The 15116-nt window shown below is 44.6% G+C and overlaps 1 protein-coding gene across 3 annotated transcripts in view; it reads left to right on the top strand.

Annotated features, from left to right (window-relative positions):
- Nucleotides 1-1981, top strand: part of Acss1 (acyl-CoA synthetase short-chain family member 1) — a 49831-nt gene extending 47850 nt beyond the window's left edge. For all 3 annotated transcript variants that reach the window (NM_001106524.1, XM_087651044.1, XM_087651045.1), the window contains 1 exon segment: nt 292-1981. In NM_001106524.1, coding sequence (NP_001099994.1) covers nt 292-471 — 180 coding nt within the window. In that variant the 3' untranslated portion in view covers nt 472-1981.
- Nucleotides 1982-15116: the final 13135 nt, after the last annotated feature.

Raw genomic sequence — 15116 nt, 5'->3', positions numbered from 1 at the left:
CCCGGCTTGGGCTGAGAAGGAAACCACTTAAGTATTGTGATAGACAAGACAGGCCCATCAGTCACACCTGGAGGGGGCTCAGCAAAGCTTGGTCACAGGTTAGATCCTGCCCTTTGGGTTGATTTCAGCTTCAGGGTCAGTTTGCAGGGGGATTACCACCTTGCTTGGTTCATATATCGGGCAGAGTTGCTTTGTAGTCCTCTGTGGGGAGTGTCAGCCTCCACAGGACTCTCAGTGCAGACACAAGTCAGAGGGTGCTGTCCGGACCCTAACACTACTCATCTTTGCCAGGTGGTGAAGCGTCTCCCCAAAACCAGGTCTGGGAAGGTGATGAGGAGGCTGCTGAGGAAGATCATCACCAGCAGGGGGCAGGATCTAGGGGACACCACTACCCTGGAGGACCCCAGTGTCATCACGGAGATCATGAGTGCCTTTCGGGAGTACGAAGAGCAGCGGGCTGCCACCAACTGAGAGGTGCACCTCTGTGTTGCCCAGACAAAGCCGCACAGGACCCCTGGTCACCCTCAGGGAAAGGAGCTTCAAAGCTGGCTTGTTTCATCTGAGCACATGACCCATGTACTGCCCTATTTGCAGCTGAAGCCCCTCTTTCTTTCTCCTGGGGCCTCGAGCGCTGCCTCTGGAAGGGGAGGCCTTTGTCCTACTTCTGGTTTCCAGAATTAAGTCATAATTGGAACTAAACCAGCACGGGGTAACCAGAGGTCTTAGCTCCAGAACTGTCATGTTTCTCCAGATGTGTCTAGATACAAAACACAGAATATTTTATTTTTTGTACTTTTTCTATTTGGGGAGAGTAACAGAACATTTGGGTATAATGTGAACATTTAGTTTTGCACGTGCGTGTGCGTACGCACACACACACACACACACACACACACACACACACACACACACACACACACTGTGGGAAAATATTCTTGCCTCCCCAGGGATGAGGATAACAGAATGTGCTTTTTTAAACAAATTATCATTCAGTGTGCTTGAAATTCAAACCATAGATGTTTGTGCCTCTGCCACATAACTGTCCCCATCCTACTAATCCAAGTCGCCATATCCACCTCCTGTGTCTATTTCATATTTGGTTCACTTGGTTTATTTTGTGATAGAACAGACTGGACAATTCTTATATTTACGTTTCGCACCTTAGGGATTGCACTCAGGGCCTCCTGAACACTAGGCAAGCACTCTACCTCTGAGCTGCACACCAGCACCTTTAATCCCCAAGAGACGGAGTGAATGTCCTCTCCTTTACTTGTGAAATCATTTGGGTTCGCTTCTCTAAGCTGTGATCTGGAAGGAGCTTCTTTCCCCAGGGAATATGACCTCATAGGAGGTCATATTGCTTCAAACGTGTGGTTGTTCGTGGCAACCGGTGAAAACTCAGGTGTCTTACTAAGGCTCTGGTCCCATTGGGGCTCTTGAAGACTCTGCCTGCCCTTTCTCTTGTGATTGGGGCAACAAGAGCCACTGTGGTCCAATGACAACACTTGGTGCTCTTGAGCGAGTTCTCTCTCGATGTGCCTTAAATCCTCTGGACACTGGTGAGTGACACAAACCGTGAAGTCTGGAAAACGTATTCTGTAGCTTGGTTGTGGCTAAGCATGGGAGGGCTTGAAGGGGTGGCAGCTCTGTGAGCAGGGCCCCTGGGGGCAGAGGAAGATGGTTCTGGCTGGTCCACAGAACTCAGCTCTATGGGTGTTTCTTAGTTACTGCACACCTACTGTCTGTCCTGACTTCTTGGGTAATGGGGTAAATATTCTGATACTCCCGGGAGGTGGAGTGGTTGTAGTATGCACAAATATTAATAGTCCTTTGTTACAGTCAGCAGTAAAGAGCCATGTGATGGATTTACTTGGCTGACTACAGTTACTTTAGGGAATGGCCTAGGTTTCCAGGTTACTGATAGAACCTATCAGAATGATTTATAGAAATATTCAAATAAAGCTTTATTTTGTTCAGTGTCTTTTTATGGGGGTGTTTTTGGTTGATGTGGTTCTATTTTGTTTCTTCCTGGTCTCAGGGACTAAATTAGGGCCTCTTGAATGCTAGGTTAGACCTCAGACCTCTACCTGATCCCTCCCCATGGCCTGCCGCCTTGTCTTTTTGAGACAACGTCTCTCACTGGGCCTAGGACTCACCAAGTGACTTGTCTGGCTGGTCAGTGAGCCCCACAGAGCCTATCTCCATTTCCCCAGTGCTGGGGTTACAAGTGAACACTTGCCTGTTCTATTCATGCCTGCCTCTTTCCCCTGGGTTCTGAGGCTAGAACTCAGGTCTCATGCTTACAAGGCAAACAACCTTAGCAATTCAAGCTATCATGGCGCTGCTTCTGGAAAAGCCACCTTTTCTGCAGAGTCACTACCTCCTGACATTGTTAAGTGGCTAACTCTGGCTGCAGGCATGAGGCTATGATGCTCATTTCCTAGGACCCAGCCTAAGTAAGGAGCTCAGGTATGCTCATGATGCTGTCAGGGATCACATGGGAAACACAAAGATACCATGGGAGTGGACTATTATCTACCACTTGCTTGATAAGAAAGGGTGTGGCCTGTCAGAAGAAGACTAAGGACCCAGGGATTAGTGAAGGCCTTAGAAAGCTACCTGCCCATTTCTCTTCGGACTTCCCTCGGTGTCTAGGTTTTTGTTTCATTGATATTTTGGACAAGGAACCAAGTTTTTGTTACTTTAATGCAGAGAGAAGAACAGTCTGCTGCTGGAGATGGTTAAGTGGTAAGTGCTTGCTGCCAAGCGTAACGATCTGAGTTCAGTCTCTGACCTCTTGTGTGCTGTCTGTGTGCTGCACACACAGATGAGGCAGATACACACATACACATGTACAAATGGACAAGTGAATGGCAAAACACATGGCAATGAAGTGGCAGTCGCTTATGCCTGGATTGTCACACTTACATGAAAGGCAATCACAAGAAATGCGGGGGAATGTCCACCCCTGGTATACCCAGGAACTGATGAGAAAGAGGTCCATCAGTTTCTCCAATTCCTTAAGATCTGATTGGCCACAACACACAAAGGTTAGCTTGAGGTGTGGAGTCTGCTGAGAGCTAATGTTCTGTACTGTGTTACCATCCTAACCATACCCAGGAGGGAACAATGTCAGAAACTCGGATTTACCAAACTCCGTGCTCAAGGGAGACCTCGTGGCAGGGTTCACACCCCTGTCACCCTTCACAAATGCTCTTCTTCCTAGAGGACCTAGGTAGAATGCCTGAAATAGTCTGAATCCATGAACCCCAGGTTTAATCGCACAAATAAATGGTCCTGCTTGAGGGAGCTTTTTGTAAGATTTTTGAGACGGGGTTTCTTTGTGTAGCTTTGACTACAGGAAATAATTCCTCCTGGAACTAGTTCTGTAGCCCAGGCTGGCCTTGAACTCACAGAGATCTGCCTGCTGCTGCCTCCCATGTGCTGGGATCAAAGGTGTTTCTGCCGCCACCACCAGAAAACAGCTTGATTTTTAAAATAATCTTACTGTGAGCTTTGAGGTGTTCTCTGAATGGGTTATTTTGGATAGAAAAGTAGCCTAGATCTAGTCCAAGAGGAACATCTTTCAGGTTTAGATCAATTGAGTGTTTTCTATGTCAAGATTGAGGGGTTGTCTTCCTTTTCTGGACCAAGGAGATGCTGTCTTGATGTAGTATAGGAGGACACCCTAGAGATCTAGGCCAAGAGGATGCCTCTGTTAAAGTGACATTTTTTAAAACAAACTTTGCCAGTCAAGGACTGAAGGAACTGAAGGGGTTTGCAACCCTATAAGGAGGACAACAATATCAACCAGCCAGACCCCCGCACCCCAGAGCTCCCAGGGACTAAACCACAGAGTACCCATGGGGGGACCCATGGCTCCAATTGAATAAGTAGCAGAGGACTGCCTTATCTGGCATCAATGGGAGGGGAGCCCCTCAGTCCTGTGGAGGTTTGATAACCCAGCTTGAAGGGAATGCTAGGGCCCTGAGGTGGGAGGGAGTGGGTAAGTGGGTGGGGGAGCATCCTCATAGAGGCAGGGGGAAGTGGGAGGGAATGGGGGGTTGTGGAGGAGAAGCTGGGAAGGGGGAATAATACTTGAAATGTAAATAAATAAAATAACCAATTAAAAGAAAGAACTTTGTCAGTGAGCTTCTGCCTCCTCTATTCTGATTTATATAATTTCCCTTGCCATCTTGTTCAAGATTTTTGTTGGATGACAGGATTAAATCAATTATATATGATATTCCTGAGTTTGTTGATGCTTCTTTGTTTTTTTTTTTTTTCTCACCTTTTTTTGGTGGAGTCATGCCCAGAACCATGCTCTGTTGGTTATCTCCATGGTAACCAAGGGGGCCCTGTTGCAGGCCCCCAGAATGCAAGCAGCCATCCAAGTGTACATGCAGCTTACCTGATAGCGTTCACAATGTCTTTGTTCTGTAGTCCTTATCTACTTAGAGGGAGGCAGCTTCGTCTGAGAACTCTGATAGTCCAGGGGCCGTCTCCCCCAAAACAGTTTTTCACTATAACGCGAAGAGGAAACATTGTCTAAGTTTGGGCTGCTATAACAGAATGTTGCAGGCTGGGTGGTTCAAATGACAATCATTTCTGACAGTCCTGGAGACTGGGAAAGTAAGACACTGGCAGAGTCCACTTTTGGTTAGAACCTACTTCCTGGCTTTCATGCATCAGTTTCTCGCTGTGTCCAGGAGAGGGAGGCAGTAGGTAGGCATTTCCACATCTTTTTATAAAGGCCCTATACCTCATCAACTTCAAAAGGCCCCTCCTCTTTTTATTCAGAATAAAATGCAGCTTTTTATGTTATAGGAAAGACTAAAAACCATTAGGGAGGAGTCAAATAGCCCCTCAAAATGACAAGGGAAAGAAAAGTAACATAAATGTCTTGGTAATAAAACTTTGAACCAAAGAACAATCATTGGATTTTTTTCCCCATCACGATTTTGATTTCAAAGCCATAATAAATGAAACAAGCCACTTGTCAAAAAGAACAATGATTTTGCGCAAGGAAAAACACACACACCCAGCCAAATACAACAGCACTCAGGTTCACATGGTGTGGGGCGCTCAGGTAGTGCCCAGCTCGAGGGGGACTTCCGGGATGAAGAGAGGTATCGCAGATCCCACCCTAACACCTTAATCTCTCACTGAGGACATTGGAAGAGGGCTCCTTCCCTCTCCTGTGCAGCCGATGGCAGCGGTATATGGGCGAGTCTGCTCACTGCTCCAGATGAGGGGTGGGCAAAGCAGCCCTGTGGTGAGATGCACTTCGTGACCATCTGAGCACACACACTAGGTGGGTCTTGGATGGGAAACCCTTTTCCAGCCTAGCCGTCCAGAGAAGGAACTGAGAGAACTTCCCAAGCCTACTGCTCAAATATGCTGTTCCTTAGTTATCCACGTATGCCTGTCTAGTGGGGACATCGTGCTGAAGACCCCGGGACGGAGAGGTAGTAGGCCGCTCCTCTTTTTTTTTTTTTTTTTTTTTTTTTTTTGGTTCTTTTTTTTTTTCCGGAGCTGGGGACCGAACCCAGGGCCTTGCGCTTCCTAGGCAAGCGCTCTACCACTGAGCTAAATCCCCAACCCCGGCCGCTCCTCTTAATACCATCGCTTTGGGTATAAAATTTCAACATAGGGATGCGGTGAGGTCACAGACACTTGTTTTATAGCAAAAGTTGTTTATGCTCGATACCATAGTTTAATTGGTAGGGGGCCCACAATGTCACTCAGCAATAGAGGTTTGGAATACCTGGGGCCCTGGGTTACATCCCCAGCACCAAGAAAGGAAGGTAAGAAAAAAAAATAAGGAAACATCAACAGACTCAGGAATATCATATATAATTGATTTAATCCTGTAATCCCACAAAATTTTTACCCCTGGTTATTCTCTGTGTTATTACTTTTCTCTTTGTCCTTAAATACACGTTTTTTGGCAATAAAGTATATTTTGTGTGAAATTAGTATAGTCATGTTTTGTTTTGTTAGCAAAGAGAATGGCTTCCATCACCTTAATGTCACCTTTTTATATTCTTACATTTTTCATATGTCTTTTTTATATGTAGTCACTTAGTTTTATTTATTTGCTGTGTTAGTTTTTGGTAGTACTGGAGGTTAAGCTCATGGCCTATGTGTTAGGCATTTGTTCTACCTTGGAGCTATACCCCCAGCCAGTCCTTTCACTTTAAAACCACTTGGATAATCTTTGTTACTTAAATAATGTATTTAGTCCGTTCATATTTAATATAACTATTTGAATTAAAATCTTCTACCTACAGTCTTCTATTTCTCTCACCTAATTAATATTTCAGTTTTGACTTTATAGTGACTATTTTTATTATATTGTTCATTTTCTTTTCCCTATTTCCTTGAAATTACAAATGCTTGCTAATTATAAACTGTTATTCTTTTTTTAAATTTATTTATTTCATGTATGAATACACTGTAGCTATCTTCAGACACACCAGAAGAAGGCATCAGATCCCGCTACAGATGGTTGTGAGCCACCATGTGGTTTCTGGGAATAGAACTCAGGACCTTGGGAAGAGCAGTCAGTGCTCTTAACCGCTGAACTGTCTCTCCAGCCCCCTAAACTGTTATTCTAAGTCACAAGCTACACTCTTAATTTGTCTAAGTCCAATTTTAATTTCTACCTTTAATTTCTTTTTAAAAGTTATTCCCAACTGATGTAAAGACCGAGGAACCCAACCCTATACACGACACATCTTAATTATTTCTACATTTCAATCCAATAAGCATTATTGTTTTATATATCAGTTATTGTTCTCCATAGACAATTATCTCAGTCAGGGTTTCTATTCCTGCAGAAAACATCATGACCAAGAAGCAAGTTGGGGAGAAAAGGGTTTATTCATCATCAAAGGAAGTCAGGACAGGGACTCACACAAGGCAGGAACGTGGAGGCAGGGGTGGACACAGAGACCATGGAGAAATGCTGCTTACTGGCTTGCTTCCCTTGGCTTGCTCAGCTTGCTCTCTTATAGAACCCAGGACCACCAGCCCAGGGATGGCATCACCCACGATGGACTGTCTCCCCATCACTAATTGAAAAAATGCCTTACAGCTGGATCTTATGGAGGCATTTCCTCAAGGGAGGCTCCCTTCTTTGGGATAACTTCAGTTTGTGTCAAGTTGAAACACAAAACCAGCCAGTACAACAATATAATTTGGATTTTTACTTGTATTTATCATGTAATTGTATTTTTTCCTTCATACATATCCAAGCTTTCTATCCTTCCTTTCTGAATCCTTTATACTTTCCTTTAGCACTTATCAGTTGGCAAAAAATTTATTCAGTATTTGTCTACCCAGGACATTTCACATTTGAAAAGCATTCTCCCTGACTGAATAACTTGGACCAGAAGAAGTTACTTTCTTTTAGTTTTTAAAAAAGTCCATAATTCCCCCTTAGTTCCTGCTTTCTCTTGTTTCCTTTAAGGGGTCCATTGCTAATCATCAGATTCTTATTTAAAGGTAACCCGTTTTTCTGTGACTGCTATTATATTTTTATTTGTTTTTGCTTTTTTTCAGTTTTATTAAAATTTATTAATTGACATATGGTCCAGCCTACATGAATTTAAAAAATGAATTATTTTATGTGTATGTGTGTTTTGCTTGCATGTGTCTTTGTGTACGATGTGTAAGTCTGGTGTCAAAGGAGGCAGGGGATCCCCTGGAGCGGGAGTTACAGATGGCTGTGAACCATTATGTAGGTGCTGGGACTTGAACCCAGGGCCTCTAGAAGAACAGTGCTCTTAATCAGTGACCCATCTCTCCAGCCCCTTTGAGTTGTTTTTATTTGTTGTGCTTGGGCTTTGGGCTTCCTAGACCTCCACATATGAAAATATGTGTGTCAATTTTAGACATACCTTACACATCATCTCTTCGAATACTGTCATTCTCTATTCTTTCCCGGTTTTTGAGGACCCCTTATTCCCTATAGTTAGGAAGTTTCACGTTCTATTTTTCTCTATCTCTGTACCAAAACCAGATTCTGCAATAAAGGGGTGAATGCAGGTAAGTAACTTAAGAATCCTATAGTCCAGAATGACCTAGGAGGAGAACAGGGGAAGGGTCAGTGTAGGTGAAGGCTTGTGGATAGGGAGGGGAAAACCAAACCAAGGCTCCATCTTGCAAGACCCTTGATCTTATCAAATGAATCTCCAAACTAACTCTCTCAGAACTAGCTGCTGGAACACCCCAGGGCAAATGTGGCTCCAGACAGCATGCCTGTCCCAGATCTTGGTCCAATCGTGACCGCACGCCAGCTTTTCTGATATCTTTAAACAAGTGTTTAAAATATTGTGTTCATCACGTGACTCTGGATCGCCTATTCCCTAACATCCAAGGAGAAGGTGTTTCAAAACATTGCCTTCTTTATTCCCCGATGAGCTCAGGTAGGCCTGGAATTGACTGAAGTAGCCAAGGCTGGCCTCAGATTTGTAGGGTTTCTCTACCCTCAAAGTTAGGCTCATTATTGATCAGTCAACACCTGTACAAGAGGTTATTTACCAGTTTAACATATAAGAAAATAAGTTTCCAGACCACGACTTTTCTCTCCATTTCTTCCCCTGAACTACTGGTTCTCAACTTGTGGGGTCATGACCCCTCTGGGGTGTCAAAGGACCCTTGCATGGGGGTCACAGATATCCTAGTTGTGCGACCCCAAAACCTTCTTGTCTTCATCAGCTCACAGGGGGACTCCTACTATCCTTACCTGTCATGTTCTCTGGAAGGGCAAGAAGGGAGGAAACATGGAAAAAGCCCCAGTTTCTCTCTCTAGGGTAGGGAAAAAGGCCACTGCTTTGCTTAGGTGTTGGACTTCCCTTTCTCCCTTTACTAAGGATGTGGGGAGATTCAGGGAACCCCAGGTTTGTTCTTTAATACGTCTGCTGCAGGCATGCTGTCACCCTGCACACTGGCCATGTGCAGATCTCTTAAATCGGTGCTCAGATTTGTTACACAGTCTGTGCTCTTTCTCTACCACGTAAATTCTAGCCAAAGCACCAAGGAGTGATTCTGGAATATGGACCACAGATGTCAACTGTTGGTCCAGGAGGTGACAGGTCAGAAAGCAGGAGTCCTTCCTTAAATAAGCTCAGAAGTAGGAAAGGGAAGGGACCGGGGTGTTAGTTGTCCTCCTAGATTATGGATCTCTGAGGCAGTGAGGGCTGTAGGAGTCTGGAACCCTGTTGAGAGAACCAGCACCACCAACTTCTCCTGCTGTTAAGTGGAATTTTCTCGGCAAACGTCACCAGTTGAGTAACCTCAGGATGGATCTTTCTCCATTCCTATAAGTCTGTGTCAAGTTTTGAGGGTGAGCAAACACACCTTGGACCATTTTCTTTCTTAAAGATGGACATTACATAATCTAAACTGTGAACTTCTTTATCACCGGGAGTCAAAGATTCCCGTCTCACAGATGTCAATCAACTGGTGCAACAAAAGAATTAAAGGCAGGACAATATCATCATCATCATCATCATCATCATCATCATCATCATCATCATCATCAAAAATAAAAAAGAAAGAAAAAAAAGGTGGTAACTTGTTTTTAAAAAGTGGTTTCTAGCGGGGTTGGGGATTTAGCTCAGTGGTAGAGTGCTTGCCTAGCAAGCGCAAGGCCCTGAATTCGGTCCCCAGCTCCAAAAAAAAAAAAAAAAAAAAAAAAAAGGAAAGAAAAAGTGGTTTCTAAGCCAGGCATAACAGTGCACACTTTTAATTCTAGCACTCAGGAAGCAGAGACAGGCAGATCTCTGTGAGTTTAAGATCACTTGTGGTCTACATAGTGAGTCCCAGAATAGTTAAAGCTACACAGAGAGATTCTATTTTAAGCCAAGCTGAGCTGAGCCGAGCCGAGCTGAGCCGAACCGAACCGAACCAAAAACCAAACCAAACCAAACCAAACCAAACCAAACCAAACCAAACCAAACCAAACCAAACAAAACCAGAACATGGTTTCCAGAGCCCTGGGACGTAGTGTAAGGGTACAGCTTGATTTCCTAGCACTTTGGAAAACGAACCGTAAAACACAAAGCCAGAATGGTTTCTGGGTGTAACTAACACAAGTAATGAGGGAGAGGTGCCAGTAAAACAAATGTCATTGCTAAGAGAACGATTGGGCTGGTAAGGTTCACTTCCTGGCCAGGTAGCAAACATTAATATCCATCCCACTGGTAGACATCGCCTACTGAATGTGCTAAGGCCCTGGCTGGTGAGGCTGGAGCGGCTGAAAGAATAGATGGGACAATTACAGTAAGTATCCTTGGCAACCCATTTTCAGCTTGTCCCTTTCCTGCAGAGCACTCATTACTTCTCGAGCCAGTCTTGCCCTGCCTACACTGGTAGCACCTTGTCTGCTCTGTGGGTTTTTTTTTTTTTATTGCATGTCCCGTGGGCTACAGAATCATACTGAATGTTGCAAAACAAGATGTTTTGTTCAGGAATATGGGTTTGGGAAAGGACTTGTGGGACAAATGAAATGGAGGGCCGTGGTGAATAAAAAAAAAACAAAGAAAAATGAAAGGACATAACTGCTCCTGGGTATGGTGGTGGAGGAAGTTTATTATAGATACGTAGGAGAGCATAGCTGGAGGCAGGTACATCTGGGAGAGTCCAGAGTAGTCGTGATCTTGAACCATGTGGGAGAAGGGGAGGGGAAGGGAGAGAGGAACCAGGTGCACAGCCAAGAAACCAAAAGTGCAAAAAGTGTGGGTGACCAAAATGTCTGAATTATATACGGAAGAGCCTTTGGAGGAAGGGCAGCCCAGCCCCTGGGCTGGAGAGTTCAGTGTGGAGAGCAGGGTATATCAGCTATACACTGTAACAGGTAGGGACTAAGGGATGCTGGGAGGCTAGGTTAACTTTGATATGTTGAATAGAAACCTCTGGTAGTTGCTGCATGTTTGAAATTTAACACATGAAACACCAGGTTTGAAGCTATGCAAAGGGTGTAGGTGCGTCAGATGGGATGCTTTGGGGGGTAGCATAAATTTTTTTGCCTGGCTTAGACATCAGGGGCCATTTTCCTCAGCTGGCAAGTAGCTGCTCCTGCTGCAGGCAGTGGGTTGGTAGTCCACTCCTTTTGAAAAGGATGCCCACGTTTATTTTACATCAAGATCCATTGCCTGTGGCCACCTTACTATTACTGACTGGAATGGCAACAGTTGAGATTTCATGCTTCAGAGGGAAAGAAGAGCCAAACTTCAGTCGTTGCCAGGGAAGGTTGGGCAGGAGGAGAAATGGCCAGTCCCTATTAGGCTTGTTGGTGAGTGGTGAAGAGAAACTTTGCTGCAGTGGCTTCTCCTCCTCCCGCTCTTCCAGCTACTCCTCCTCTTTCTCTCCCTCCTCCTCCTTTGTTTTCCTCTTCTTCTTCTTCTTTCTTCTTCTTCTTCTTTCTTCTTCTTCTTCTTCTTCTTCTTCTTCTTCTTCTTCTTCTTCTTCTTCTTCTTCTTCTTCTTCTTCTTCCTTCTTCCTTCTTCTTCTTCTTCTTCTTCTTCTTCTTCTTCTTCCTCTTCTTCTTCCTCTTCCTCCTCTTTATTTTTCTTATTGTTTTCTTCATATCCTTTTCCAGTTCCATGGGACCTATCTGTTCTATGCCCAGGCTCTGTAGCATCTCCCTTTGTAGCTAATAAACTCTTCCTGACTGTCCTTTTCTATTTATGTTTAAGATGGACTTTGCTATGTTGTCAAAGCTGGACTTCAGTGACTCTCCTGCCTCAGCATCCTGAGAAGTTGGGAATACATTAGGATACCATCAAGCCTAGTCCTCTCTCATCCTAAGCTGGCTCTTGTAGCTGTTTCTGTCAACTGAACATAGGTTCTTCAACAATCTTGAGCCCCATACTCTCTTCTGTCCTACCTGTACTGAAACCAGAGCTTCCTACTATGCCGTGGCAATTTATCTGGGAGCTCTTTCAGTACTGCTGTTTCCACTTAAAATTGCCTATTTGGACATTTAATGGAAATCTTTCGTCTGAAAATATGTATGTGCACATATGTGTGCTTGGTGCCCACAGAGGCTTGACAAGGGCTTTGGATTGCCTGGAACTGGAGTTAGAGACAGCTGTAAACTGCCACGTGGGTGTTGGGAACTGAACCTGGGTCCTCTACAGCAGCACCAAATGTGCTTAACTGTTGAGTCATCTCTCTATGCCGTTCTTGCCACTTTCTAATCATTTGTTGTCCCTTTCAGACCGTTCTTTCATCAGCGGGACCCTGAAGCCTACCCGTGCTCATCGTCCCCTTGGTCACCAATCTCAGGACCCCTCCAATCCTCCTGCTTTGTCTCTTGCCCATCTCTATCCTCCCAGCTCACCATCTGGACTCTTACTTATCCCGAGCTGGTGCACAAGCTCCTCTGGTTTACTCCCATGTGTCCGTGCAGCTTTCCCTGAAGGTCTCAGGATACCTGGCTTATCCGTTTGTACTATTCCTTTATAATATTTACAACGCTCGTCATGCTTTCTGTCTTTCCTTCCCATTTACAACCATGAATATTGGCGCATCTGAGGACCTTTGTTTTGTAACAACCGTAGGGACCTGATGGGCTTTTGGGAAGTATCTGAGTATCTGTATAAAGTCTGAGTCAGCAATGGGATTAGAGGGCAAGGCCCAAGACCGGAATTCAATTTTGTTTCTGCTTTGCCTAGTTTAGCACACTGGGAGATGACTGCGTAATATCATGGGCTTCTTTTCCACGCTGGGATGGCCCCGTTTTGTTGGGATAAATGCCATCTGTGTAGATGAGAGTTTCAGTGAAAGTGAGCTGCATGTTAAGTTCCAGGGTGGGCATTGGTTTCACTCAGTGGTTCCCAATCAAGGGTTCTTTTGTCCCTTAGAGAACATTTGGTGACGTTTAAAGACATTAAAAATTATTATTTGTTTCTAGTATCTTGTCATTATAACAAATACTGAGACAATCAATTTATAAAAAGCATCACTTTGGCTCGGGATTTTAGAGGTTTCAACCCATGATCGGCTGGCTCCCACTGCTTTGGGTCTGTGGTGGTACATTATGGTGGGGGTATGTGGTGGAGCAATTGCTGCCCCAATGTGGAGAAATAAAAAAAAAAAGCGAAAGAGAAAAGGGATAAACTCCTGTACTCTCATCAAAGGCATGCCTCCAGTGTCCCAGTAGGGCCAACCTCTTACAAATGTCATTATTTTCTAGCGTCACCCATGCTGAGGACCAAACTTTTCACAACACAGGTTTTTGGTGTTCCAGATTAACTCTAGCACTAAATTGGATGGGGTGCTACTGGCATTTAAAGGGTAAAGGCCAGGGGTGGTGTTCAATATCCTATACACATGACAACCACCACTTCACCTCTACAACAAAGGATTATCTAGCCCCAAATGTTATCAGTGCTGAAGTTGAGAAACCTGACCTAACCAGGCATGGTGGTCACATTTCTCTTTGTGCAAATAGTTGGTAGAATGAGACAGTGACACTGATTGGCTGCGGGGCTGGAGGGGTGATGTGGGACAATAGAGCACTAAGACCAGATACAACAAGCAAAATGGACTTTACCTAGACTTGCAAACAGAAAACTCCTAAGTCGTATTGCATAACACCAATGATCGAAGCTCAGGCTGTTCTAACCCCAGCTCGTTCAGACTCATGTGCTTCAAGATAAGGCCATGAGTGTATCTCCCAGTAATCCTCTGTGGACCCATTTGTTTCAGAGATATGGACACTGGCTCTCCCAGACACTCTCCTAGTTTACAGACTCTAACCAATCCCTTCCAAGACCATTTCTAACTTTAGCCCTCTTAAATTTCCTGAGCAGTCTTCCATAACTACCCTCTTTTGAGGGGCTCACGGGTCCTCTGGTGAATTCCTTTTATGTAGCAAGTTCAGTGTATTCAACTCTCTTATTATTTTGAGTGTGTATGTTCTGGGTTGCTTTGGCCCACGCATTTCACACTGGGCATAGGATACATATAACGGATGTAGCAGGCTACTGGTGACAGTTTAAGAATGTTCAAAGAGCCTCCAGCAGAGGGAGAAACTCTGGAAATTCAATAAGAGATTTTCAGCAATGAGACTTGAAATGGATTCTGGATGATAAAAATGGTTTAGGTGGAGGTAAAAGAAAAATGTATCACAAGGAAACAGAATAATATCACAAAGTCAGAGACATGCAATCAGAAAAGGCAAGCTATCCAGGCATGCGGGTAGGTGCCAGACCCACACAGCAGTTGTTACAATTACCCACGATATTATCTTTATAATGTCCGTCTTCAATGATGGAGTCAAGTACAATGTTGCCAAAGCTTGAATTATATATAACGTGAGATCCCTACAGAACTGAGTGGGTGTTAAGAAATCTCCACTTCCCTCAGACTGGAGGAAAATAGAACATTGAGGTAGCATTCTATCGCCATCTAGTGCCGAAGAAATAATGGCATGTTTGTTTCTGTAAATCCTCGAGTGTAGTACAAAAAACCTCCGAGGCCTTACTCCCAGCACCTGTATCCTAGAGATCATTCCCAATGCCCTACGTAACAGTACTTGGTTATTGCTGCCTGAAGTTTAATTACAATTTACATGCATTGAAGTCATGGCTCCCATTAATTCCAGAGAGGAGGGCTTTACCTGCGGTCTGCTCACCTCACCTCCTGGCATATGTTTGACTCACTGTAATACTACACTACCTGGTGTTTGCTTCATGATTCCTTAAGTTTTGCTATTTGCGGTCTTTTCTACTTGGGCCTGTCTTTAGGTAACTCCCTTTAGAAATTTATCAAATGTCTATTGTATAACCACTTGAAGATCTAGCAGTCAACATCTGATCTTAACCAAAAAGACACATTTTGAACTTTAGCGGAATCATTTCGGAAAAGGTAACAGTTCCGGTGGGGATTACTGCATTGAACTCATTGTTAAGAACCAGTGGCACGGCCCAGCACTCGGACGCGAGGAAGACCCACGCTGCAGCCCAGCAATCCAGACTTGGCGGACTGAGGGAGGGACCCCTTATTTTCCGCTCACGGCTGGAGGCTGGGGCCGGGGGTGGAGCCGCACTGCTGTGCCAATCTCCAAAAAGGGGTGGGACCCGCATTGCAGCTCCGGCGCT

This window comes from Rattus norvegicus, chromosome 3 (assembly GCF_021556685.1).
Source record: "Rattus norvegicus strain SHRSP/BbbUtx chromosome 3, alternate assembly SHRSP_T2T, whole genome shotgun sequence".
Classification (NCBI taxonomy): domain Eukaryota; kingdom Metazoa; phylum Chordata; class Mammalia; order Rodentia; family Muridae; genus Rattus; species Rattus norvegicus.
The sequence above is the reverse complement of the archived record's forward strand: the minus strand, read 5'-3'. Positions and strand labels throughout refer to the sequence as shown.